We start from the raw sequence: 26,890 nt of genomic DNA on the forward strand, positions 1-26,890 counted from the left end.
CGTTATATAACGGGACTATACCGTGTCCTGTAGTGAATGCACGCGTTTGATCGTGCATGCAGGCCTATTATGCAATCACTGGCATAATAGGGGTAGTGTGCTGGCCGCATATTCCGCGTGGATGTACCTGGCTAAGCTGCTCGAAGATGTAATAGCAAAGAATTTCCTCATGGATATATGTGGAAAGTGAACGTCTTCTTGGAGTTGTAAAAAAGGAAAAAGAACCAGTGAATGGTTTTTCTGCGTTGATCGTCGAATGAAATATAGCGAAGGATGGTGGTTTAATTAATCGGATGGAATCGTTGCAGTCTGTGGCGTTTTAGGTAACAAGGGATATTGTATAAGTGTCTGAAACACATTTCCCTCTATTCGAAATATTTTTACCAGTTGATCGTAGATTAACTAATATTCGATGCTTTGATGTAATTTGCAGCTCGTAGTTCGTTCGTTTCTCAATTTTCTTGTTATCCAGCCATGTATATGTATATAATATAATATAATATTAAAAGCAAAATATTCCCTCGCGGTCGTAAAATAACGTTAAAATCGAAAATTCGACGAAAATGCACGTGTCGTGTCTGTGTTTTTCTGCGATCGTCGAACATCGTTCAACGAGATCCTTGCGTTTTAAACGAACACAGATAACCATTCTATGCAAAATACGAGCAAACCAACTTACACCACTGTGACTCTCGATCCGCCACCTTTCTCCTTCGTTCTTCTTCGCTTCCACAACCCCATGAATAGACAGAACGCAACTTCACCGACCATTACTGTTTCCACGTTCGATTTTAAACGATCCGTTCACTACCGACTGCACGTTGAAACACGATCGCTTATAAGGCCTTCTCCTTGTGATATCAGAAGGAAATGCACGATCGTGCCGATCTATAGAACGGTTGTCTGGTCAGTCGATATATCTGGAGATAGTTGAAACACGCGGACACGTGGATCGTTAATAGAAGAGAGAGAGATAGGAAGCCGCGCCCAGATTACATTTTTTTCCACATCAGCTGTGGGAAAACCGTGGCCAACGATCCGCGGACAGCAGCACCGCGATCGTTGCGCGTGATCTCGTTACGTCAGTGATCGCGATCGATGAAATCTTTGAGGAAGAGTTTAATTCGTAAAAGCAGAGTTGCTTGACCGATTACCTGCGTTACGTTTGATCAGTAGACTGCGAACTTTTACGCGTTTTATGAAATTCCATTACCGAAACTCTAGCACGTTTAATCGCGAAAATAACTTTGCGTTATATCTCATAATTGCAACTATTATTACAACGATCATTTTTCATGACACGAAACTATGAATACGAATTTTAATTATTGTTAGTCTTATGTACGTATATGTATAGAGGAATAAGTACACGAATAGAATTTATAGTAGCAGCTGAGACACTATATTTCATAAACACTTGGTTCATGAACGAAACGCACGCATAGTTTGGTTCAAAGAGGAATAGCGGTAGAAGGAGAATGCACGAAGTTCGTTATGCTTTCGTGAAGTCATCTGGTTCAAGATTGCATGCAAATAGGTGCAAGAAGCGAAGAATGTTTTATTGTTGACATCATAGATTCATATAGTTTCTCTAAAACGTCCACTTTCTAAGCCTCGATTACTCTTAACCGGAGACAGAGACTTTTCGCAATAGTAAGCGGGGAAAACTAACATCGCGGTATACTTTTTTCGAGCGAGGTAAACATTGTTATTGCTTTACTAACTGGTGTTGAAATTATCGTTATGTAACACAATGTTCTATCCACGTATAATAATCAAATCCTATATGAAGATCGATCGATCATCGGCGTCTGTTTAATTAATCAACTTGCAGAATGAAATTAATCGCATTAAACCATTTTATTACTAGCAAAAACTAGAGAAACATAAGGCTATACAAATGTGACAGAGTCATTAATTATATTATATTCTCATAAATAAATATTAATCATAAATTTATTTTTATCGATAGTCAAATGCTATACATGTAAAAGTATTGTATCATTTCCTCAAATTTTAAGATCCATTTCGATAAAAAGAATATTTGATCTATCCTTTTTCGTAAGCAAATCTATCTGCAATACCATATTAAAAAATCAAAAAATTTAAATTGCATAATCATCTTACTGCACAATTATGATAAATTCTCTATCTAATTCTCAAATAGCACGTTCCATTCTGCATTTATTCTCACGTTTTTCTGGCCTCGGCGAGAGGCAAAAACCTGCTCCAGTTACTCGTCTTAGCCTGTTTATCTTGCTACCAGTTAGTCTATTCAAACACCGCGTGATTGATCGCCTTTGACTCACATTTACCGTCAGCGTTATTACGAGATTTAGGAGACTATTAGAACGTACTACGGCAATTAGTAGCAGCCGACATGACAATGACAGTGGTTTCTATAGACGGCATTGACTTTCGATCGTATTATCGAACATATCTCTTTAACGCGTTGATCGCTGGACCGAACCCACGTGGCCTTCCATCGTGTGTGGCATTCTTTTCTTAAAATTCGACGATTTGCACAGACACCGCTATAACGTCACCCACCTCTGGTATCAACCCGGTTCATAACGCCAACGTAGCGTCATCAGTAGTCAGCAAAGAGTTAACTACACACGGAGATTTATAACACGGTCGACTAGAAAGAGAATGAAACAACAGCTAAAAACAAAATGAAATACAAGTAAACAAGCTAGTTGATAAACGGCCAGAGATTCATTAACTCGTAATTTATGATAATGATACCAGCGTAACTTTCATCCATATTGCTCATCGTATTATAATTTCAAATTTCCTTCCGATCTAATTGCTATTTGCTAAGTAATCGTTTAAAAAACTTAATTTCAGATTGATCAATCGCCTATCGTAGTTAACGACTAAATAGAAAGAAATTTCCTGTACAAATATCATTTACATAATATTTTTCTTCGTGCGCACTCGTGATAATGTACCTTTCATCGCACGGACTGAAGAGATTCTCTTCGACGCGCAACTCTTGGCACGTAGCTATGCTTTAATTTTAATTTAAAGAGAAAGGTAACGAAGGAACGCGATGGCAAAAGCTTGGAACAGTGTCGCCGCGCGTACCGAGGTGGTAGAAGAGATTTCAATTTAAATTCGAGATCGTCGAACGAGTTATTACGCGAGGACGCTGCGAAATGAAAACCGCGACGGAGTTATACTTTCTCGAAGAGTCGAGGAGATTGTCTCACAGCCCCTGGTACAACAACGACACGGAGAAGGGAGCCTAGAACAATGCCTCGGCTAATTATCGCGATCTTAATTACATCGGGCTCTCTTTCTTTCTTTCTCGAACAAAGCTGATGATTAATCATCACGAATACGCGCTGGATTGCCTTGCAGATAATTGCAGAATCTATAACCGCCGGTGATTAAACGTGCGACTAGGGTAGATCATTGACTATTCCGCGATTTATGTAAATACTTGTGCTCATTACACGCCATTTCTTTGTTCACAAATTTGTTAAGTACCTATTAACATGGTAAACAATGTACGAATCGGTCAAGAGGTACGATGATCGAATGCATGGAAGAATGACGATTACAAATGTGATTTCTTGCAGTTTTCCTTCAAATCTAATTCTGTTTGTTATCTTCTGGAAACTAATTCACGAAAGTGAAATTTCTTAATGAAATATTGGACACCAATTGTGCACCTGGATAATGTGACACTGAGAATTTTATGAAAAATAGAAATAAAATTGATCAATTTGATTTCTCGGAAGCTCACATGACCAGCGAAAATGTAAAGAAACATAATATAATAAAAATATAACGAATATATATGTAATTTTGTTTAGAGTCATCCATCGCATGATCCACGGCCGCGTCTCTCAGCCTCTCAACAGGCTCAAATATTGAGCGACGTTCAGCAACACCAGCAACGTTTCCGTCGACCCCAAGACGCGACCAATTCTCGAGGATCCTTCGATCAAGTTGCCTCCAAGCCGCAAACTAGCGCGTCTTACCCATCCCTGGCCAAATACAAAGTAGATCGCGCAAAACAGCAACAACTTCAACAGCTGTACCAACAGCAACAACAAGTACAGCAATTGATACAAGAACAGCAACAAAAAATAGCTCAACAACTCAGCAATCCAAACTACTTGAACGCTCAGACTCAATTCCAATCTCAACCAGCCAAGCAACAATTTCCACAGCAATTTAGCAGCCAGTATCAGAACACCAATAGCCACTTTCAGAACCTTCAGCAGGACTTGTCGCAACCTTTGTTCAGCGATCGACAGACGTTACAGCTGCAAGAATATCTAGAGAAGCAACGTGAGTTGGAATTGGTGCAAAAGCAAAGGCAACAATTATTATTGGAACAACAGGAGCTACGAAGGCAGCAGGAGCTTCTGAGACTCCAACAGCTTCAGAAACTCACGTCGACTACTCCTTTGCCAGTTCCTGTCACTTCTGCCAGCACGATTGCTGTCAGCACTGCAACGTCTCCTGTTCTCGTATCGCTACCAACAGCGAGAAAAATCACTTCGTCCGAAACAGATCTGTTCCTGAAAGCGATAGCTACTCACCAGAAGAAGTTCTCTACGACCACACCAATTCCACCAACAACAACGACAACTGCGAGGACCACAACGACCATCAAACCGACCATCGTCACTGCAGTCTCACCCAGAACGTACCAAGAAAAGATAACGGTCACTCCCACTATCCCAGAGAATTTATTGAGCTTGATACAGGAGCAGCAGAATCAGTTTGTGCAACAAGGTAAGCCAAAGCCTCAGATCAAGGTTATATATCAGACTGAGAAGCCAGTGACCTCGAAGACCGTCACGACGAAGACCAGGTCTGCTTCCTTAGGATCGGAAAGAGACGTCTTGTTGAAACAACTGAAGCTGGCTCTGGCTCAATCTATCGACGACGACGTGAGGAACGTCAGTACCAGGGACATAGTTCTTCCCAACGGAAAGAAGATTCAATTAATTGATTCTTCAAGCAGCTTAACGTCTAATCTTCCTACCGATGGATCCACCTTAACTATGTCTACTTTGGCGCTGACTACTTCGACGACGACTATCAAGCCACCGAAAGCTATTTTCGAAGAGCTGACTAGGGGCGTGCTTCCTCCTGGAGCTGATTTTGAAGTTATTAGACAGAAGAGCGACGGAAAGCTGGAGGAAATTGGAAAAGCACCGATTCAGAGTCTACCAGCGAAGAAGGTGACGTTTGTGGTATTGGAAGAGCAACCCGATGGCAGTTACAAAGTGCAAGGGGTGAAAGGGAACGCGGAGAAAGAGGGAAGCGAGGTCGAGTCTATCGTGGAGAAGATAAAGAAAGGAGAGTTAAAGTTGCCACCGAGTTCTTCGAATCCGACGACTGCGACTTCGCTTCAGAATTTCGGATCCGGCTTGGATCCAAATTCTATTTCGACGAGGCAGAGTGCGACAGCCTCGAGTCAAAGTATTGCGTCTACTAGCCCTAGATCGACTACTCCGAGGTCTACTTCTATTTCGTCGAGGTACACGGAGAGGTACGCGATAGAGCAAATTAATTTAATTCGATAAATTTTTCATTTCTCATACCGCACCAATTACAAATCTTAATCTTCTAAATATCGTTCTTTCACAATATCCTTCAGAATCCAACTACAGTGGCTATGAAAGTATTTACATGGTGTAATCGTAACTACTTACGTATTGTAATTAGGCAATTTCTGTGTATGATCCTAATTTATCGTGCACTGTATTTGCGTACGATCTATCGCGTAACTATTCGCGTCATTCGCGTTTAATTAATCAAAACAACGTCTTTTTGCAGCAAACCGACGGAATACTTCCCTCACGTGACAATTTCACCAAATTCCGTGCCCACGACGGACAAGTATCTGTCCTCGGCATCGAGCGTCACCAGCCACGTGTACAATTCACTTGGAAGCGTAAACACAACCCCTAAATTGACCCCCTTGGATCACGATAGTCGAGTGACGTCGAAATATCCAAGTGTAACAAGGAGTCACTTCATCCCGACCATGGCTCCGGTCAATGAAATCATTACAACGACACTTCCATCGATGCCGACCACTTTCTCGCATCAGTCGACCAATTCCTACATTCACTTCACCACCAGGCCAACCGGTGAAACTTCGCCGACCCTCAAGACGATCCCGACCACCACGAGACCGTCGTCCACCTTACACAACGAGAATATAATCTATCAGGACAGCTTTGAAAGGTCCACCATATCATCGACGATCGAATCACCTTCGACCAGGAGTCAGATACACGAGAGTTTGAACACGTTGTTTAGGAGGGAAGGATTGTTCGCCATGGCTAAATATTTGAGACAGTCGGGTTTGGACAACGTGTTGAACGAAACTGGTGAGTGACCGATTAGATTCCTTTTGTCGTAATAAAATCGAAATGAAAATGTTACAGAGACATATGGAATTTTTCAAGTAAAAATTTTGAAATAACTATCACCGAGAAGTTGAACGTTGTAAGGTAACTGATGGATCAATTACCAGAAGTTTTCTTCTTATTAGAATAAGATTAAAACGAAATTGCAACCGTAATCTAGCCTATGGTGCCTTTTTAATGAAAAATTTTGAAACTTGCAGTGTCTTCGTTTAGTACGAATGAAATTTTTTGGATCTCGATAAATCACACGGCAAAATTCTTTTTCGTTAAACTACTCGAATTCGAACTTCAACTTCCATATACATTAACCTGATGAAGAACGAAGATTTATAATCTGTACAAATGTTTTGCTTCTTCTCGACGTCAAACTTAGCCAAGCAACGTTCATTAGAAAAATGTTCACACGGATTGTCTGAACGTTTCGACAGAACCTGCCTCGTCGCAACAACAATAATGGTCGTTACCTCGTTATACGAATCTTTAAATTACAAAAGTCAGCTTAATTGCGTCGTACGGTATTGCGTTAATTGACCTATATAAGCCATCGATTTGATCGAACGTTTGTAACATCTCGTATCTTCAATTTATGAATTCAGTCACCGTGTTACCGCCGTTACGTTACCTTTATGGCTTTAACAACGAACGACTAATTAAGGTTTATCGAAGAATCGATCGCCGACAAAAACGATACAATACCGAAGAATCCGCGATCTGCAGGTCTGATTTATTTCAAGTCTCGTTAGTTTTTCATCCTTTATTTCATGATACTTTTGTGTCGCGTTTCGTGAAATGGGTACAAGGTTGAATTTCTAGCACATTTACTGTTAATACGCTTAAGATGGTTGATCGATAATTGAAGAGTGTCTGTAGAAAAAACGCTGTAGGTACCACGATACAGGTTTTTCAGGAGGAAAGGACACTTTATGCATCGATGTAGTCCAAATTCACGAAAAAGAAAAGTTGAATCTATTGGAAACCCTGTACTCGCCGCCTTTTAATTGCACAGAAAACTCAATGCTCTATTCATTTAGATAAAAGCACAGATAGGAGCCGAGAAACGATTAATTAAAGTTTACTGGCGCTTACATTTTTCTCTATAGAGGCGACGTTATGACACCATCTCCGAGCATTGTTAACGACCATTCAGAACATAAAATTGCATTTAAGTTCTATGCTACTTCTATGCTCGCGTTAGTACGTAGAACATTGTCCAATAAGAAATCAAAGTTCTTCAACTTTGACACTTACAGTGTTTTGTACAATCGCTCTTCATTGATCGTTCTAAAATTTTTTATTACCGAAAATAAATTCGCTTGTAGCGATCGTAAAACATAAACCACGTAACTACAAAATCCAACGATTTCAATTTCTTCATTCCGTTAACATTGACGGTGAAAACGTAATAACACGAATATTTTATAAATATACTTATCTATCAAACGTATAAATTATAAATACAATTATTATATAATTATGCAATTATAAATACGTTATTAAATATATATGATTTATAATTTATAATGTTACGCAAGTAATAATCTAGACAGTCGGACAATGTCCAGACGTTTCTGAGGCAATTAAAAACGATTGTGAAAATAAGCGGTGGAGAAACGCGTCGGAGGAGATCGTGCAACAGCCAGATCCAATTATCGACGTGTCAGACAAACGGAAAAACAGTGCACTTCCGTCGATTAAAAAGCAAAGAAGCGTAACGGTGTCCCTTCACGCTGGGCGAGAAACGACCGGATAATAATTATCCTCGTGATTGAGAAAGATGCGTTTGTCACTCTCGTGACGTCTCTCGAGCCAGATCCAGAACAAACGCGCCCTGTCGTAAATCGTAAAATGACGCTAAGCTACAGCGAGTTACACAATATCGTGCGAAACGTAGACGAATACTTGAAATAGGATTATAAAACAGCGAGTCATTCTATCTGAGATTGATCGTCTACGTTTTAAAAATAATCTACGAGTATAGAAAAAGTAGCATGTAATCGAAGTTTGTCTCGAATTTCTTTCGCGACGATCGCTTCTGTTATTTTATTTCGAAACACTTTCGAACCGATCATTTGGACTACCATTTGAATTTAATGAATATGATTCGATGTTACAAGAGAAGTAACTAATGTTACGCTTATAAAAACTGTTCTATGATATTACAGGGCCGTACACGATATTTGTACCGACAGACAAAGCTTTCAGGACGCTTTTGGTGCAACTTGGTGGTCCAGAAAAGGCAGAGCAAAAGTTCCGAGATAATCCACGACTTCTTAGCGGGGTACGTCACTTTTGTTGATTTATAACGCGGCAACGATTGCTTGCGATATTAATCCCGCGAGAATCGTCTTCTTAGCTTCTCACGAGCAAACGAAATTCCATCCTCGAATCGAAGAGTAATTAATTGAAGAGTAATTTGAAGAGTAATTTGAAGAGTAATTGAAGAGTAATTGCGCGATACGTTGATAAGTAGTAATTTTTGATTGGATTGCAGAATGTAGTTATATCTCTAAGGAGCTGACGTCACAGTAAAATGCCACATTCTGTTGATCATTAATTCTCTCTTAAATAGAATTATGGGTAAAAGTAATTTACCGTGATTAAATAAAATTTACATGGATGGAATTTGTATGATTAATTTACAACTACCGCTGTGCCTTAAATGGAATTATGGTCTACTATACGATGATTAAGTAGACTATATCGCTGGAATTTATATGGTTTATATGGTTAATTTGCAGTTACTGCTGCACCACGTGATACCAGGAGCCTTCAGGATCGATTCGTTGCAAGATGAAATGACTGGTGTTAGCTTAGCTGGAACGCAATTAAGAGTGAACGAATACGCAATGCACGACCACGAATGGAACGACATCAAGGTATATCCCTTATTTCACAGAGACCTCGTAATTCCAGATTATGTTATCGTTGACAGTCTCACTGACCTTAACGGCGATTTATCTCCATCGATTCTCATTTTTGGATCAATGAGTCATAACCAGCGCTGCATATTCGCCGCATTGCTCGATCGATCGTTTCGCGTTGATCTAGTTTGTCGACCTTCTGGAAAACATTCCATTCGCTCGTTAATAATGCATAACATCGTGCGTACATAAACGATCGTGCGATCTTTTCTTTTCTAGGAATTCAAAATTGGCGAAGATTGAAACCAATGATCTTTCTTACTGTCGCGTATCTTTTTCACTAACTTTGCGTAATGTTATTTAAATTCTTAAAACGAGTAAAATCGACATTGATCTAAGCAGAAAGCGACGTTAACAGCGCTGTGTTTTTTTTTTTTTTTTTTTTGTTCATTTTTACAAGCAGGTGACAACGATAAATGGCGCGAAAGTGGCATCGAATAAACGGGACATCGAGATACCACAGGGTGTCGCCCACGCTGTTGATAGGGTGATGTTTCCTCTTCCGGTTGGCGATTTGGTGCAAACGTTGCAGGCTGACCGCGAGAGAAGATTCACCAATTTCCTTAAAATGCTTTACATCTCCGGTCTTCAAGATACTTTATCAGGTAAGACAGATCGAATAAATAATAATAATAATAATAATAACTAAATAATAAAAAATAAATAATAACGCACATTTATGAACGCATAAAATTGCAGGGAACTGTTAAATTACTATCAGCTACAAAACTAACTTATATATCAATCATGCCTGATTCTTTGAAATGCCACAAGATAAGATGTAGTTTATGGATTTCTTGTATTCGGTAATAAAGAGGAATTGATGAGAAATTGATGATTCAAATAACCGGTACACGTTCGATAACTTATCTAAATCATCGTTTGCGATGCTTCATCACTCGTACAACTTGTTTACTTTCTGACGAAACTCTTTCCATCGTTGAAGGGTTAATGAGCCTTTACCCAATAACAGTGCTCGTAATATCGTATCTATTAATGATATAGATGGCTAATAGTTATTTAATGACGTACATATAGCCAGATATTTTATGATTTTCAAAAGATTTTATTTAAAAATACCTGGATATAATAATTCGTAATTCATTAATTATCACCATGTCGTGTAACAATTATGTAACTTGATTTTTGTACATTTTAAGGATACATTCTAAGCAAAGCTCGAAGGGAACGAGTTATACTTAAAGCGTGAAATATCCATTAATAATAATAATCGATAAATTATCTCAAGCCGACTGAATGAAATTTTCATACTTACTTTAATGAAGGTTCGTCAAATTTTCAATAATCTGAGCTTCCGTTGATATTTATTAAGTCAAATTTAACAGAAGCTGTCGTAATTGTCTATGATTGTATGTATGATAACATTTAGGTGTTAAAATTAGAATTATTAACAGTTCAGTAATGCGGAAATAACTTTTGCAGGACCTAAAACTTTCACCGTTTTCGCACCAACGGACTCCGCTTTCGAATCATCTTCGAAAGACGGAGCACCGGTTTGGACGGAAGAAGACGGACCAGAAGCTGCGAAAACGATTGTTTCGAGACACGTGATTCCATCTACCCTATACACAGCTGGTATGAGGTATTATTTGCAAAAGGATACCCTTCGTCCTCAGTCACCTGTTCATATTCACAAAAACGGTGGTAAGTGAAAGATATTCTGTTATAAAATATAAAATATCAAGTAAGATTTAATATTACAAGAAAAATATTCTATCAAAATATATATGTTATAATTTTGTTTAAATAACAAATTTAATTGCTTGGAGAAAATATTAACTACTTATGACTAACGAATCTGAATTCCCGATTTCCTGCTCAAAGTTATGTTAATTGAACGAAACATACGTATTGAATAATAATCTTCTAAGCTAGAAAAATTCAAAGAATTTTCTTCCCGTAAAAATTGTAGTCTGGCGCGCGAACGGTGAAAAAATAGGCGTCCTAATAACCTATTTGCTCGTTAAGCAGTGATTCCCCCACCTTGTGATTAAACATTCCCTTTCGCCCCATAACGTATTCATTAAAGTATGATATGGAACGAATTTCTTTCTAATGGATGCATACGTGCTGCCCCACCCATCTTTATCCCTTGAAATTGTTCTTTCACTTTCAATGTTATAATTGCTTGTAATTATTTTCAAATTAATTGTCTTCCATTTAGTAATTACCGTTATGAAACAACCTTTCAAAGAAAATATTTTGTAATAAAGAAAGATTGTAAACTATTTCCTATGTTGTTCCAGGTCGAGTACGAGTGAACGAGGCGCATGTCGTAACACATAATATACCAGCAACAAATGGAGTTTTGCACGCAATTGACGGCATACTATAGCCACTACAACATCGGTTACGTAGATCGGTTACATTCAATTTGAAAAGTCAGGCGTCTTAAGAGGAAATGCATATGTCAGTCACAGTACACGAAAAATATTTATATTCTTATACTTATTACTTCTTTGCGATTTGCTAAAGAAAAATATAATAATAATCTTAGACTAGGTTTGCACTACGTGATAATCTAATAATAATTTATGAATAATATACTAGCCTAATAAACGTTCTGTTTTTAGAAATATGTAGTGATAACGAGGAAAATAAAATTTTAGTAAAAGGAAAAAGAATTTTTAACGCTTAGGGATTATTGCAGTAAATCGCAAAGAATTAAAGTATTCGTCTCAAAAAGATCGTAATTGAGACAAAAACGTAGGTATCTCGGGAAAGGAAGAAAAGATAAATCTCTAGAACTATCATTAAGTTCAACAATAAGGATAAATCGACAGGATTTGCCATAGATGTTGTGAAATTGCATAAATGTAATGGGATCTTTTTTAAGGCATAAACAAATAGAAAGACTAATTTATATAACATAGATGCGTGTCAATCGCTCATGTTGCTACGCAAGCTATACGAGCCACTAAGTGCGAAAAATTAATTGCCTAATTGTATAGAATGGTAACGCAATACCATGATTAGTATTATTATAGTATGTATTATTTTATAAATAAATGTACAGTCTATGTTTTTTCATAATTATTGTCTTCTAATGTTATTTTTAATATTTGACCAATTACTATCTTTCGTCTTCTCACTTATATGCAATAAATAGAATAGAGATAAAAAATATACAATCATATTGATAATAAAATTATTTTTTATTTTTGTAAAGATAATTTATAAATAAAGTATATAATATTTCCATTCATAAATATATATAACATTTACAATTACATTACGTTCTAAATCGACGAAATTTAATAATAAAATTGATATACTGTTATACGTTATTACGATAATTCTGCCTGATTTTAATAAAAATTCTTTTATTCTTTTTAATAATTCGCTTTATATTTTTTCATTTCCACCATTATATGATGGAAGTTCGTTAATTGTGTACGAGCATTTGGCGGTAAGATTTTATGGAATCTGTGGTAATATTGCACTAACTGTGTCATTGCATGTTGTACCAGTGCTGTACCAAGTACCAAACTAGGAAAAGATTTTAATACTTCGTGATTAATTTCTTCTAACGCACGTTTCCAATTATTCGTAAAAGATTGTACAAGAGCCAATGCTTTTCCCTCTTGTCTTTTTGATTCATCGGGTTGACCCTTCTCGATCATGACTTCAGATTCTTTGACAAACTGTATTATACCTCCAAAATGTGGACTTAAAATTTCCTCGACATATTCCGAAGAACGTGCGTTTAATTGATCGCGAAAACTTTCTGCTTCTTTTGAATTGTCTCGTGTTCTTTCCTAAAGAATATGGTTACGTCTATAACATATTTCTTTTTACAATATTAATTAAGCGTAATAAATTAATTGTTTTACCATTAATACACCAAGAACCAAATCATAATTATTGATGAGAAAAACTAGTTGTTGAATTCTAGTGCAAAATGTAGCTGCCATTCTTAATAGGAAACATTGCACGGCTTCCCGCAATTCCGCTAATAATTGCGTAGCCCCTTCACAAGGAAATCCTTCAACTACGCCAACCATTGCAGCACTAAATTCAGCGTATCTTCGTGTAATCTACATACAAATTTCTCGAACTATTACTATTTCTAAAAACTTACGTTAACATATACTTTAATGTTATAAACTTACATAATGTGGCCCTGTTTCTTGGGTGAGTTTTAGTGGATCGCAGCTTTTTATACTTTGAATATTCAATTGAAAAACGTATTCGAATCTAACGATTCAAACAAAAAATGTATATATTTAAACTTCCACTTAAGAATTAAAAATTATATTATTATGTTGATTTAAATACCTAGGCCAAATTATTGATGTCATGTTATCCCAATACTTATCTAAAGCTGGTACCGCTCTTTTATGACAAGTTAAGCGATATCGCATTACTAAATGTAAACACAAGAATAAAGCGATGGTATCATAGCAATTTTCCACAAAAGATTGCAGATTTTTCACCATTAGATTTATTGTTTTTCCCATTACCTAATTATTAAGTACATGGTAGTACATAACTTTATATATTCATTTTTGTTCATTTTATTAGAATTGACATAAACAATGAAAAGTATTTTACCTGATTAAAGATATCCATCGCTTGCACACCACGTACTTTAAAAAATTCAGTTAAGAATAAATATTCTCTACAAGCATTATCTACAAGAGCATATTGTTCACTTCTGAACAAAGCTTCGTAATGATACTATAAACACAAAAGAAATTGTTCTATTAATATTTCCATATGTGATTTTACCTTAAAAGCGATAATTTCCATATTCACCCTTGTTTTAGATGCAGTATGAGGTACTATAATGGCTGCTTCCAACTGAGAAGTTAATACATCTCCTCTATTACCTATAGAAAATACTGTACCCTTATGCTTTAGTATAGTTTTATGAAAAATACTTCTCCCTGCTGTGTCTTCAACTCCCATCATATCATCTTTAGTTGCTCTTTCTTCAAACTATATAATTTAGTAATTAGAAAGAGATTTTGATTATCATTCTATTTAAGATTTGACATTATTATTTTACCTGCAGTTTCATTAGTTTCGAAGAATACGACTTAAAATACGAATAATATATTTTACTCATTGTGCTAATATATTCTCCACAAATTTCTTCGGCTACGTTTCTTTCATTTGCTAAAATAAATTCGAAGAAAAATTTATACTTCAACATATTGTTCTGAGGGACTTGATAATTTGTCATTGGTTTCCTGAATTTGTAAATCTGTTCTAAAAGATACGTTCTGATCTTTGCTAGTGCTTTCACTTTCAGTTTCTCTAATATATCTTTCACATCTAAGCACGACTTTGCTTCTTTAAAACTCTGCTCCTTTACAAAATTTATTTTATGATTTAATGTTTGTAGTTGGGTCAAAAATTCTTTTTCAGTCACCGGGCAATCCATTATTCCCCTAATAAATCATAATTACAAATTTAAGAATATTTCTAAATTTTTAAACGAGTATTATCTTTGTATTATTCTTAATTCTTACGCGATAAGAGCTTCTGACACTGTCATGTCTTCGATAAACTGACTAAGAGGTCCTCTAATAATTTGCCTATTAGACAATTGTTGACTCATTGCTACAGACTTACGTTGTAAATACAGTATTTCTGAACTGATACTTCCTAAATCTAATTGGAAACTCATTAACATTGATTCCATTTTCTATAAACAAAATTTTTGAAATGCATTTTAAATCATACATCGTGTCTTTTAATATATTTTATTTTTGAAGTCGTAATCAGATTTTAGAAATTATAAATTGCAGATACTGGTAATTCATGCAGATTAAAATCTAACCTCCAAAATATTATCGCACGCAGCAATTTGGTTATGAAGACTTGCAATATTTTCGCTTTCTTTTATATAGTCTTGAATAGATTTATTCTCCACTTCTTTTAATTCTTTTTCAATTTGTCTGGAATATTGACGCAAATCCGTACCAGTCTTCAAAACTTCTTGAACAACATCATCTCCAAGATCTTGAGGTAATTGCACCTCGTTATCTTCAAAGATATCAATTTCACCCGACATTTTACAAATCTTCCCTTTCTTTAATTAATTTATTAATTTAATTCATTTATATCGCACAGTAATAAACGCCATTCCTTACTCTGCTGTCAAACCTTTTTCACTTGTAGAACTGTCACAACGGTCACTTACATTCTCATTGGTCACACACGCGTTACACGGAACTGGGCCATAGATAAAGTAAAGAACAAACATATCATAACAAATAAATACGTATGTATGCGTAAAAAAGTTTATTTATTTAGGATATAATTTTCCTAATAATAATTTTTTAAATAATTTAAATTTTATGTGGGGTGACGTGGACAACGTGGCATTAATAATATAAAAGAGACATTCATAATATACGTATAATATCATTTCTATTGCTAATATTTTATTCTAATAATATGTTAATAATAGAAATAATATTATATTTTTAACGACACTATAATTATTTTATTATCATTGATATTATATGACAAAATTTATTATATTTGTAGTTTCGATTCGATTCGATTCGATTCTTACCATTTTTATCACATGCGACATTACCGATTCAGTATATAATGGTTTGAATTAAAAGTAAAGTTTCGTATGGAATTACAAATAAAATACAGTCTTACCATCCAGTCTAAACGAATGAATAAAAAATATTTATTCGAAGACCTTTTCCGAGTACTAATTTCAACAAATAATTTACGAGTGAATTAATTACAATAGTTAAACAATTATCTTAGCTTATATTTATATATAAAAAAATCTGACTTGTTTCGAGGTCGGTATTCTGTATAATATTTCAGAACGAGAAACGCAAAGTCTCAATAATGCCATGTTTAGTCTGCATTTACGTTTAAATGTATTTATCAGCTCACAGTGCATATTTAAGTTGGTATGCTTCCTGTTGTACCGATTATCGATCTACCATCCATACCGTAGTTCAACTTGTACCATTGTGTCACTTACACTGTAACGTCTTATTTTAGTTACTTTATTATATTGTAAGGCTATCATTCGATTCAATCGATTCATTCTATAGTTGTATATCCTATAATTGTATCAATATCCGAATTTAGTCTACAGAAAAGTATAAAAAGTGTTCGAGACAAGTGTGATAGTTCTCTTATTAAGAACCTTGTTAATTTAATGTAATAAGAATAAAGGAATTACATAGTACGAACTATATTAAAACGCAGCTTGCATTCTTATCTGGAATTTAGGGAAGGTAAAGGAAATAGAACGTTCGTTCTTCACAAAAATTTTATTTTCGCACATTTCTCGCGTTCCTTTTACAACGTTTGCTACTTCTTGTTTTTTCATTTATACAATTTACAAAAGATCCTTTGTCTTTCATTTTCATTCCCCACGCGCACCGGAAAAATCCGAAATCTTGCACACGGAGACATCAACGAACGAATGCGACGAAACGAGCTGACTAACGATGACGCTGGCGAGGTTTATTTAAACGATGACGGTAATAAGAATAATTTATTATATAAGTCGATAATAATAATATTAATAATAATATTAATAATAATATTAATAATAATAATAATAATAATACAATAATAATAAGTAACAAGACTACAGTAACGATAATATCAATAGTCGCACGGAAAGTAACCTTTCAGGCCTATTTTCGCTTTTACTAGCTCCGCCTCTTTGGCTTGTGAACGTTTCATGACTGACCGTACATTATCAATGGTATAAATAAATAAATAACGAAGAGAAGATATCCATCGACCATACACTAAACGAACAATGTTTTCCTCGGCTAATTCACCCGAGAGATGTATAAGATAAATGTGTTTAATTTCGTTCAAAGCATCGTTCGGATTGGGCAAGTTACTAGAATTTCTCATGGTCAAGTCAATTGAAGACTATACAGTGAAATTACGATAAATCATACTTCCGCTATTTATAGGAGAAACAATTCCAAAATTCTGTTATACAGTCAATCAATTACAAAATTGTCTCTTTAATTGTCAAAATTAAGTACAGTTGTAATAGCTACACTATTGCCTTTTTTTCTTTTTTCACGGATTTCGATCAAATTATTTTCTTTTCATATTCCATATTAAAGTAAAGTCCGTAGTAAAGTCTTCGTTTAACTTGAAATCATTTGAATTCAAGTAATTTGACTAATCTAAACAAGGCTTGACAGATGGCAAGCTCGCACTTGCCTCTACCGCTCCAAGAGAAACTCTATTCTGGAATTATTTCTTTTTCGTTTTTTTTTTTCTTCTTCTTTTCTTATTTTGATTTAAAATCATGATCGCGTTACAATTGTTTTAAACTCGCGAGGAACCTGCCCTGACTCGATTAGATGAAAGCGAACATTCGTGGCTACAAAATCGACTAATTATACGAAGCTAATTGTATGAAACTGAAAAGGACGTCTTTCCCTTGTACGCGTTGACGTACATTAGACTGCGAATGCTTATGCAAATTCATATTTTCAATTCGTATTTCGAAAGCATCCAAATAAATGAAATCTAATAATTAATGCTTTAAATATTATCACCAATACTTTGGATATTTCTTGCATATTTTTGTATATCGCGCGAATTCTGTAAATTTCTTAGATATTTCAATCTCTCATAATTGCACAAATATCCACAGTCCAATTATTACAAAACTAATTAGCGCAATAAAGTATAATCGCCAGAAGATCACAAGCGATCGTTCGATTTCTCGTTCGGTTTCGCTGACGATTATTACGAGCAGCGGCGCGCATTACATAAACAATTTTCTTCGACTAGACGAATTATCTGAAAATTGTGAATCACGAAATTACACAAAAATTGTGCTTCTTACGATACAATGAAAAAGATACTATTGAATATTTCAAGTCGCATGGAAAGAGCGTATTTACGCAGAACTGTTTTAATTACTAACAGTTTGATCGTGATTTGCCGTCTTACGTTTCTCAAGCTAGATCACTCTCGATCAAACTCAGTCTTGAAATGAAATATATCAAATGTTTCACATGCATTACAATAAACGCTGAATATACTCGGAAATTTAATCTCACTGCTCGACATTTCATATTTTGCAATCATTCTAACGATCATTCGTTGAGTTCCAATTACGCTAGAACTTCGTTTACACGAACTTTTATTTTGTTTACACGAAATTTCAGTCGGCCAATCTCATTTCGGTTGGTACGCGAATAAATGAATTTCTGCCAGCTGAATGTATTTACCTGAATACGAACCCAATAAACTCTTACTATAATAATAAATAGCTAATGATAGAAGATTAATGAGCAAATTGAAAAATCTCATCACATTTGTTCCAATTACGTAAATTGCTTGCCTGCCGACAAGTTTGCACAAACGAAGTTCTACTGTATATCATTCGTACGTTCGACAGAAAGGGCTCGTTTCAATGATCCCGACGATCTTCGAGCCTCGAGGACTCGACGCAGCACGCCGGTTCGAGACGCGTGTTCCATGAATTGTTGCATTAAAATTTCGTTTTAAAAACAGCGGTACAGAAAGTGGACGTTGTTCACGGTAGGTACAATTGTTTGGTTCGGCCATCGAAACGTCGAGTTCATCAAAAATATCAACTTAAAACCTAAACCTCTCGAGACCGGGAAGAAAAGAAAAAGCAGAGAAGAATCCAATTCTGCTCGTTAATTATTCCGCAAACGAGCAGGATGATCCCTCCTCGAAACGTCTGTGCTTCCGTTATCCGAGAGGCGCGCGTTCCAGGAGGCGAAACTGCATCAATTAAAAGCAGAATTCGAAACAAACAATGCCCAGCAACGGTAATAGAAATTAAACAAGAACTAATACTAGTATCGGCGCGCGTGTAGCGCTGCTACAAATTTCGAGGTACGCGAATTCGAAGCCGCTCAAGTGTCGAGAACGAAACGAAAACGCTGTCGTTACGATAGATATTCGTGTATCTAACCACGGATTCTCTATCGATATCGAATATTCGGATTAGTTCGTCGTATCGGATGTTCGATAGCTGGCTCGGGCGCCGCTTAATAAAACGAAATAATAAATAAATAAATAAATAAATAAAAACGCGTGAAAATAATATACGTTGTTCGATGATCTCCCTCCGTTTTCTTCGAGGCTGTAAAGGAAAGGGAGAAACGAGCAGAATCGAACGATACTTAAACGAATTCGACACTTAAACGAATTCGACTTGAACACGTGTTTTAGCTTCTAACGTTAACACGCGAAATAATTTAACGGATACAACGCGTTCGTGACTGTATAAATCTCTCGTCGTCACGCCTTAATTATGCTGATAGAGTTAGACTATGTCGCGAGCGGAACTTTTCTATTTGCCTCGCAGGTAACATTTTGGCCGGCTCTTCGAAATAAATAAACGTGGAACTCGAGGACTGGCATTAATATTCGACAATAATATTCTGCTGTCCGATTTGAAGTCAAAATCGTTAGGACGACGTGTTTCAAATCGCTGGTGAAATTGGTGATTCGATGTTTTTCCATGATTTCTGACACGATACGATTTCAAACGAAAAGATGAGAAAATTCCATTAATGCAGATTGTCACGATATACGGTGAAAGTTCAATTTTCGTAATTGTCGAGTTAGCAACTATTTATGCTATTTAACGATTATTTGTAAGCGTAATCAATCGGAAGAAACACGTCAGAAATCCGAACGACGAATCACCACGTTGTTCTGAAGTAAATTTTCGAGCCGTATCTCGCCGTTTCAAAACGAAAAAAAAAAAAAAGAAAGAAGAAGGAAAATTGTTCTCCGACAATGTCTTAATGCCTTAGCTGCCTGCTGCCGCTACTAATTGACTAGCATCGTTAATCACTCTCGGTTTGAACTCGTTCGCCTTTTCGCCATCGACTTTTTGGTACGAATTTCCTCCTTTTCCTTTCTCTCGCTCTTTTTATCTCGCGAACACTCGCGCTGACGATTAGTTTTCGCGAACCAAAGGAAACTCAACGTCGCAACGAAATAATTCTCGATTTACTCGTTAATATCTTTCTTCCTAAATTTTCAACCAATCTGGTATCATTTACGTTTAAGAAATGAAAATAGTTGGGAAATTATAACGAAAAGAATCGATCCATAAACGGGAAAGCAAAATAAATTGAGAATATTTCCTCGTGTGTGAGTCGACCGATGGATAAGAAAGAAGAGAAAAAGAGGACGTGGATTAACGAATGGAGCGGACTCGAGGAGATCCAAGTCGCGACGAAATCACCGGCACACCTTTATCGACGAGAAAGTATCAATAAATAGAAGCTTTCGTATTTACTAGGAATATACGCGCGACGAAGAACGAGAATAAGCAAATAAGTTAAGAAAAAGGCGAAAGACACGCGCTTCCAAAGATCCGCGGTACAACTAGTCGACCATAACGCAACCACCTTATAGTTATACGCAATTTAATTACAAATGGGCCTTTATAGAGTGAACACATATGTTTCGCGAAGAACTCGTGAAAATCGCAACGATATTCTTCGATCATTCGCGCAAGCTTCTTCGTTTCGCTGTTCGACGATTTTCTTTCTTCGAATGGGCCTAAGCTCGTTCTTCGAAATTCTCCTCGAACGAAACTTGAATTTTAGGTCGACGATAAATCATGTTACTAAATTATAATATCAACAGGGACATAGAATATGGACAAAGCTTGAGAAAGTTGTCCCACAAAACTCGCGAATCTTCATCGTATCTTCTTAAGCAAATTTTTCTAAGAAAATCTTGTTACTTCGCGAAACACCAAATTCAAAATACTTGATATTCGTTTCTTATTTGTCTCTCTCCCTCTCTCTCTCTCTCTCTCTCTCTTATCGTTCTCTTGTTTTATACGAGCAACCACGCAATCTCGCGATTATCAGACTAGACCGCGCGGTCGACCGAGATTTACTTCGGTCCAACGCGCTTGCATTATACTCTCGCATTCGTTTTCGCGCACACGCACACACACACACGCACTCGTGCATACACATGGCGGGATGTCCGCCGTTTTGATTATGTACAGAATTATTTACAATGGTATACAGATTAGAGCGCGAATCGATCGCTCGGTCACAAACACGCTGGAGGAGACAGCTTTGATCACATCTTGATCGCACCTTGGTGATGATCGTGGATGTTCGGCAGTCGGTAGAAGATGAAGAACAGAACCAGTTTTTCTTTTCTTTTTTTTTTCTTTCTCTCTCTCTTTTTTAAAAACGCATCTCGACGAGCATCGCGTTTCGCGATAATTACGTAAATGCCCCGAAGATAACTAAATTCAGCGGCGCGCGGTCGCTGTTTGAATTTCACGCCTCGAGACGTATTTGAACCGAAGAACGTCAAAGTTCTTTTTCCTCGATTAATCATCGATTTTCTTAATTCTCGTATTAATAAAGAAAGATCATCGTGCTTCGTGGTTGTCGGACTCAACTTCGTAAAGGAACGAATTTTCCAACGACCAAGGCAAATCCTTGCGATCGTCAGCCGTAAGAGAAGACGCCGGTAGGAGACGTTCGATTCTTTAATCTGCTGGTTTTTTCATTTGCACGACGTTCCGTTCGATTCCCGAGAAAGATCGTTGCCGCGTTTGCTGCCAGGATCGATCCTCGAATAGCGACGAAAAGACCATTCTTCTTTCGTTTTCCTCGTGACCAGAGAGACGATCGATCGTTCTCCCTTGGTTCTCTTCTCGGTTTCTTGTATCTGGACACCTTGTTTCCCTCGACATCGCGAAGGCTTCCTCCGGAACATCTTTTCGCCTCTATCTCCGTTGCTCTTCGCTTGTCGTCCGTCTTCGTTCGAGAAGTGAAATTGAAAAGGGCAAAAGAGGTTGTTCGCTAGGATTCTTTGGTTTTCTTCGTGCCACGAAAGCGGCCGATAAGCGAGAAAATAATCCGGAAAGAAGAATCGCGTCTCCTTCTACGCTCGTGTCGTCCGCTCCCCCTCCCCCTCCCATCCCCCCGAAACGAATCCTTTAAACGAAGATTTTTTTCTTCTTCTCATCGTTCTTCTGTTCTTTCCTTATACCATTCCTTTCCATTTCTTTTCTCTCTCTCTCTCTCTCTTTCTCTCACTCTCTCACTCTTTCTGCTCGATGAATCGCGAGTTTTCGTGGTTATCGTAATTCGAACGACAATTTGGGTCCCGTAAACGGATTCCCAGAGGTATCTCGAATCTTTGGTTTCTCACCGGGAAAGTAGGAAATCGCTGACGCTCGAGGGGAAGGGATCGGTTGTATCATTCAAATTTTTCGATTTCTTTTATTATCTTCTCCGTGATAGATTCGTTCTTTCGTAGTTGCGATATTCGACTTGGAGAAGATACGTAAAGTCGATGCGAACCATGACGCGTATGCGCGTAGGAAAGGAATTTTCTTCCTGGTATTTTAATGAATTAATTAATTAATTAATTATCCTATGCACAGTTGAATTTGTCCCGACGTGGGAGAGAGAGACACGAAAGTAATTTTATATCTGTATTGTTTTAATTACGCGACATTTCGACGAATAAGGGAGCTATCTCGCGAAAATTGTATTCGAAAATAATGAGATTTGCTGTCGCACAGTGTTTTCTTTCCGGTCTGTGTTCTTTGTCTTTCTTGTTTCTGTTCTCTCCTTTTTATTTGTATTTTTCCCCTTTATTTCTTGCTTCTCGTTTTATTCGTTCAAGTTTGCATATTCAACGAGTGTCAAGTGTCACGGCTCCTTCGAATATCTTCATTTTGCTTGTTCTTTCAATTTGTACTGATGACTAAGTTCGATCAAAGTAGCTAAAATATTCATTCTTCCACTTCCTTTGAATTTTAATATACTTTTAAAAATCTCCTCTTACGCGAATGCCAGTGATTAGAAAATTATTTCTCTTTCTTCCTGTTAGCGTTACGTAATCATTAATTTTTCCTTCTAATCGTAGTCCTGTTTTGCTAACCATTTACTTACAGTTTCTCCGAAATATCTGCCATCGCTCTCTATCACTTTCCAAGCTCCCCTCGAGGCAAACTCTTGGAAAGTGCGATTTATCAACAGGGGCTATCATCGATTCTCCTCTTCATTCTTCAGTCTAGCAAACAACGAACCTTCCCATCTAATTTTTCTTCGTCGTGTTCGTCCAAAAACTTCGCTTCGCCATACACGACTACTCAAAAAACCGTCCCGTGCAATGTTCAACTTTCCTTCATTCAAAAATATCTTCTTATCGTCTCTTTGCTCTGCACCGCGACCGCCGTGGAATCGGAAACAGAGGTTTCTTCTTTCTCTTCGTCTTCAAAAAATCCACTAGACGCTTGGAAAAATCTTCTTCTTTTTTTCTTCGCTCATCTTCGTCGAGGTTAGAGAACAGTTTCTCTCGACCGTCCTCTCGATCAACTCAAACTTCCATGTTTCTTCTCGATTTCTCATCTGTGTCCTCCTTTGTTAGTTCGACAATTTGTTAGTCAGCTTCGCGTTACGAATTTCGCGGTTGGCCGTACGCGAAGCTGACCTCGCGTCATGGATAGTCCGGATGCATGAGATTGTACATGATCGCGAAGATCGTGCAGGCCGCGTATACGCCGAGGGCCACCCACCAGAGAAGCTGTTCGTGGAGCCGCTGCTCGAAGTTCTTCAGCACCAACAAACCGATCGTCAGACCCGCCAATGCACCCGTCAGATGCGCCACGTAGGAAACTGGCGGGCCTATTTGCTCGGCTGCGTATCTGTCGTAGATCGCGAATCCCACGTCTGCACTCGCTGAAAATGAAAATCGTTTCGTTTTACGTTTCTTCCATTTGCACGTCTATCAAGCCGATTGCTTACATAAGAGGAAGACATGTCGAGTTGTCGGTGGATTATCAAGTGGATTGTTGGGCGTTATCTGCTAATTTCTCTAGTTAGGACTTTCCTACCTTTGAAACTCAGAATAATTTTAATTGGACAGAGTAGGCAATTGGATATCGAATCTCGGCAAGTAAAATACTGGAGTAATTTTGAATTTCGTGTTTCAGCGTTACGTCGAGAATTAGAAAATTTGTCTGAGATTAACAGGATTAACAGTCGGCAAGAAACTTGGAAAATCGTAGCGACGTTAAAGCAATGCTGTGAAAACTGCAAAGCTCGTTTTACTCGCGTGTACAGTGTACCATTTCCTCCTGCTTCTGTCTTCGTTCCCATGCTACAAACACTTTCCGTACTTTGTCCTCTGTTTTAACAACACCAGCAAAGGGAAACCGGCAAGTTATATTAACACTGGAACTACCACACCAGTCAAATCGACTGGTTTTACAATTTTATTTTCAAATTCTTACTTCATGTTATACTTTTTCCCCGTAATAACGTAATGACCTTCGCAACGATAACTAAAGGAATAATATAATGAATTTTATTTTGTTTTTTATGTATTCAAACTGAAAATAATTTTGTATCAAGGTTACTTATACCAATACCAGTGAAAATGACTGGTACTTGTCGAAGTGTAAAAATGTCTTGCAATTTGTTTTCGAACCCCAATTAACCAGTTTCCTCGTTTTGTACTTCCCACGCGTTTTTACAATTTTTACCGCGTATCATTCGATATGACGATATCAGTTATCAGGAAAATTCCGGATCGATCGCTAGATGCTAACACTAGAAATATTTATATAACACAATTTTATAAATGTGTCAACCCTCGTTTAGGGATCATGGTCCCGGATGGATTAATAATACGAAAAATGTACTACATAACATGGAATTCCTTCTGTAAAAAAGTAATAAATAAAAAAATATAAAGATATTCTATTATTACGTATTTTTTTAAAAGACCAGTCATTTTGACTTGATTTGGTAGAAAGAGCTTAATGTTAACTATCGGTAGTTTCAGTGTTAAATCCGTTGATCTTTATTCAAACTTTATCGCGGAGCCACGATGCGTGAAAGGGATGCAAAAGCTGCGTAAAAGGCTTCACACGGCACTCAATTAGAACATAGACTTAGATAAAGAGCACTATTTTTGTTGAAGTATACAGGGTGGTTGGTAACTGATGGTACAAGCGGAAAGGGGGTGATTCTACGCGAAAAAAGAAGTCGAAAATATATGTCGGGTTTACATTAGAATTAGGGTTAGGGGCGTGAAACGAATCTTCGTTTGGGTTACACGTTGTCGTTACGCAATAGAGAAGACATTGACTAGTGCAAATACGATTATTATAGAACCGGACAAGTAACCGCGGTAGTTAGGTACTCGAGAAACTAATGACAATGATCCTAGGTTCAGTAACGACTCCGCAGTCGATGGGATGATAGATGAACGTACTCACAAAATCTAAGTCGGACGCGTAATATTCACTGATCATAAAGAGTTATTCCTTTCATCAATGAGATCGCGAGCGAGAATGCCTTTCCCGTCCCGATGATGCCACAGAGGAAAACTATAACGGGGTGTGTCTAAGGATACGAGATCATCGGATTCGTCGAGAAAAGCCTTCGTTCAGAAAGTAAGGGAAATTGGCGTTGCTGCTAATTGGTCAATCTCCATATCGGTGGTTAGAAAAAGATGCTAGCCGCCCTCGAGGGAAAGTTGCTAGTGGGAGACGCCGCTCGTTGAAAAATATGTCTCCCCTATCTTCCCGTAGTTGGGACAAAGACCGTTTGTCTGTTTGAAGGACTTTAGTTAACTAAACCTTAAGATTTATAACGGGCCCTCGGGCTAGCCGAACATGTACTGCGGAGACGCATCGACATCTGGCAATCATCTTACTCGAAGAATAGGGTCTGCGTGTGGAGAGCCACGGGACAGAAACCGTTGGAATGTTTACTGTCGCGTGTCGCCACGAATATTTCTTTTAAGGAGAGCTATAGAATTACTCCATACCTTTGTTAGACAAAGCGTTCATCCCGTGACCGCGGCTACGTTCGGCGACTGACTGTCGCCTCGAGCCCAAGCTCATTATCACAACTCTCGAACAATTACAATCGGATTGAATAACTATAATTGTTCAATTACAGCTATAGTAGACTCTAGGTTACAATGTTGCGGGATTATCCAAAATTCCAAAGGCTCCGGTGTTCTTTCATCTCCGACATATAGAATAAAATTTTTTTTTTAATTTTTCCATCGAGACAACGATCTACAGTGAGATTCGTTATAACGTACCGCACGCGTACCGAGCGAAAATTCAAAGTCGATTTTCTCGAAAACAAAGCCTCGAACGAAAAATTTTTATTCTATATTTTCGATTTCTTTTTTCGCGTGGAATCACCCCCTTTTCGCTTGTACCACCAATTACCAATCACCCTGTATATACCAGTATGAAAGTATGTCACAAGATAACCGTGTATCGTTGAATAAACGTTGAAGACTTACGTGGTCAGGGTGATTTTAAATTCAATTTTTTTTAAACATGCTCAAGGCTTTTTATCTTCGATCGCGTTTTAATCGTTTGTTAAATTAGATCGATATAGATTTGACGAGCTTAAAGTGGATCTTGTATTATTCCATAAGCTTCTATTTAACGAATTTTTAATTTTTTACCTTCAAGTTACGAAAAAGTTCAGGAGGACATTAAATCGATTGAAAATACTAAGTTCGAAGTTTGGAAAAAGATTTTTCACATTTTTCGTTCTTCGA

The 26,890-nt window shown here is 37.2% G+C and overlaps 3 protein-coding genes across 10 annotated transcripts in view; 1 reads left to right on the forward strand and 2 right to left on the reverse strand.

The window, feature by feature from the left end:
- LOC117231218 (mucin-3A) overlaps nucleotides 1-12,379 on the forward strand; it is a 29,004-nt gene extending 16,625 nt beyond the window's left edge. For 5 of the 6 annotated variants that reach the window (XM_033489424.1, XM_033489425.1, XM_033489427.1 and 2 more), the window contains 7 exons: nucleotides 3,825-5,518; nucleotides 5,806-6,365; nucleotides 8,567-8,682; nucleotides 9,143-9,280; nucleotides 9,726-9,930; nucleotides 10,769-10,990; nucleotides 11,593-12,379. In XM_033489424.1, the coding sequence (XP_033345315.1) occupies nucleotides 3,825-5,518; nucleotides 5,806-6,365; nucleotides 8,567-8,682; nucleotides 9,143-9,280; nucleotides 9,726-9,930; nucleotides 10,769-10,990; nucleotides 11,593-11,681 (3,024 nt within the window). In that variant the 3' untranslated portion in view covers nucleotides 11,682-12,379. The remainder of the gene's footprint in view (nucleotides 1-3,824; nucleotides 5,519-5,805; nucleotides 6,366-8,566; nucleotides 8,683-9,142; nucleotides 9,281-9,725; nucleotides 9,931-10,768; nucleotides 10,991-11,592) is intronic. The other variant, XM_033489429.1, reaches the window with a different exon arrangement.
- Nucleotides 12,380-12,678: 299 nt separating this feature from the next.
- On the reverse strand, nucleotides 12,679-15,521 carry LOC117231289 (vacuolar protein sorting-associated protein 52 homolog). The gene is made up of 9 exons (XM_033489606.1): nucleotides 15,135-15,521; nucleotides 14,824-14,999; nucleotides 14,358-14,742; nucleotides 14,105-14,287; nucleotides 13,901-14,026; nucleotides 13,625-13,809; nucleotides 13,459-13,543; nucleotides 13,180-13,383; nucleotides 12,679-13,104 (listed from the first exon to the last, which is right to left on the reverse strand). Exons 1-9 carry the CDS (start codon nucleotides 15,366-15,368, stop codon nucleotides 12,679-12,681), a joined length of 2,004 nt encoding a protein of 667 aa, XP_033345497.1. The 5' UTR covers nucleotides 15,369-15,521.
- Nucleotides 15,522-21,115: 5,594 nt separating this feature from the next.
- The window catches only part of LOC117231538 (protein rhomboid), a 496,275-nt gene continuing 490,500 nt past the window's right edge, over nucleotides 21,116-26,890 (reverse strand). For all 3 annotated transcript variants that reach the window (XM_033490074.1, XM_033490073.1, XM_033490075.1), the window contains one exon: nucleotides 21,116-24,036. In XM_033490074.1, coding sequence (XP_033345965.1) covers nucleotides 23,795-24,036 — 242 coding nt within the window. In that variant the 3' untranslated portion in view covers nucleotides 21,116-23,794. The remainder of the gene's footprint in view (nucleotides 24,037-26,890) is intronic.

Source organism: Bombus vosnesenskii, unplaced genomic scaffold, assembly GCF_011952255.1.
Source record: "Bombus vosnesenskii isolate JDL3184/JDL3185 unplaced genomic scaffold, Bvos_JDL3184-5_v1.1 scf7180000013272, whole genome shotgun sequence".
NCBI lineage: Eukaryota > Metazoa > Arthropoda > Insecta > Hymenoptera > Apidae > Bombus > Bombus vosnesenskii.

What these genes read in the sequence shown, in the direction of transcription:
- LOC117231289 (XM_033489606.1), bottom strand. Translation starts at nt 15,368, where the DNA reads ATGTCGGGTGAAATTGATATCTTTGAAGATAACGAGGTGCAATTACCT. An exon ending in ATACTGCATCTAAAACAAGG is followed by an intron (nt 14,027 to 14,104) that starts GTGAATATGGAA and finishes TTGTGTTTATAG; the next exon opens with TATCATTACGAAGCTTTGTT. An exon ending in ACATCAATAATTTGGCCTAG is followed by an intron (nt 13,544 to 13,624) that starts GTATTTAAATCA and finishes TTGAATCGTTAG; the next exon opens with ATTCGAATACGTTTTTCAAT.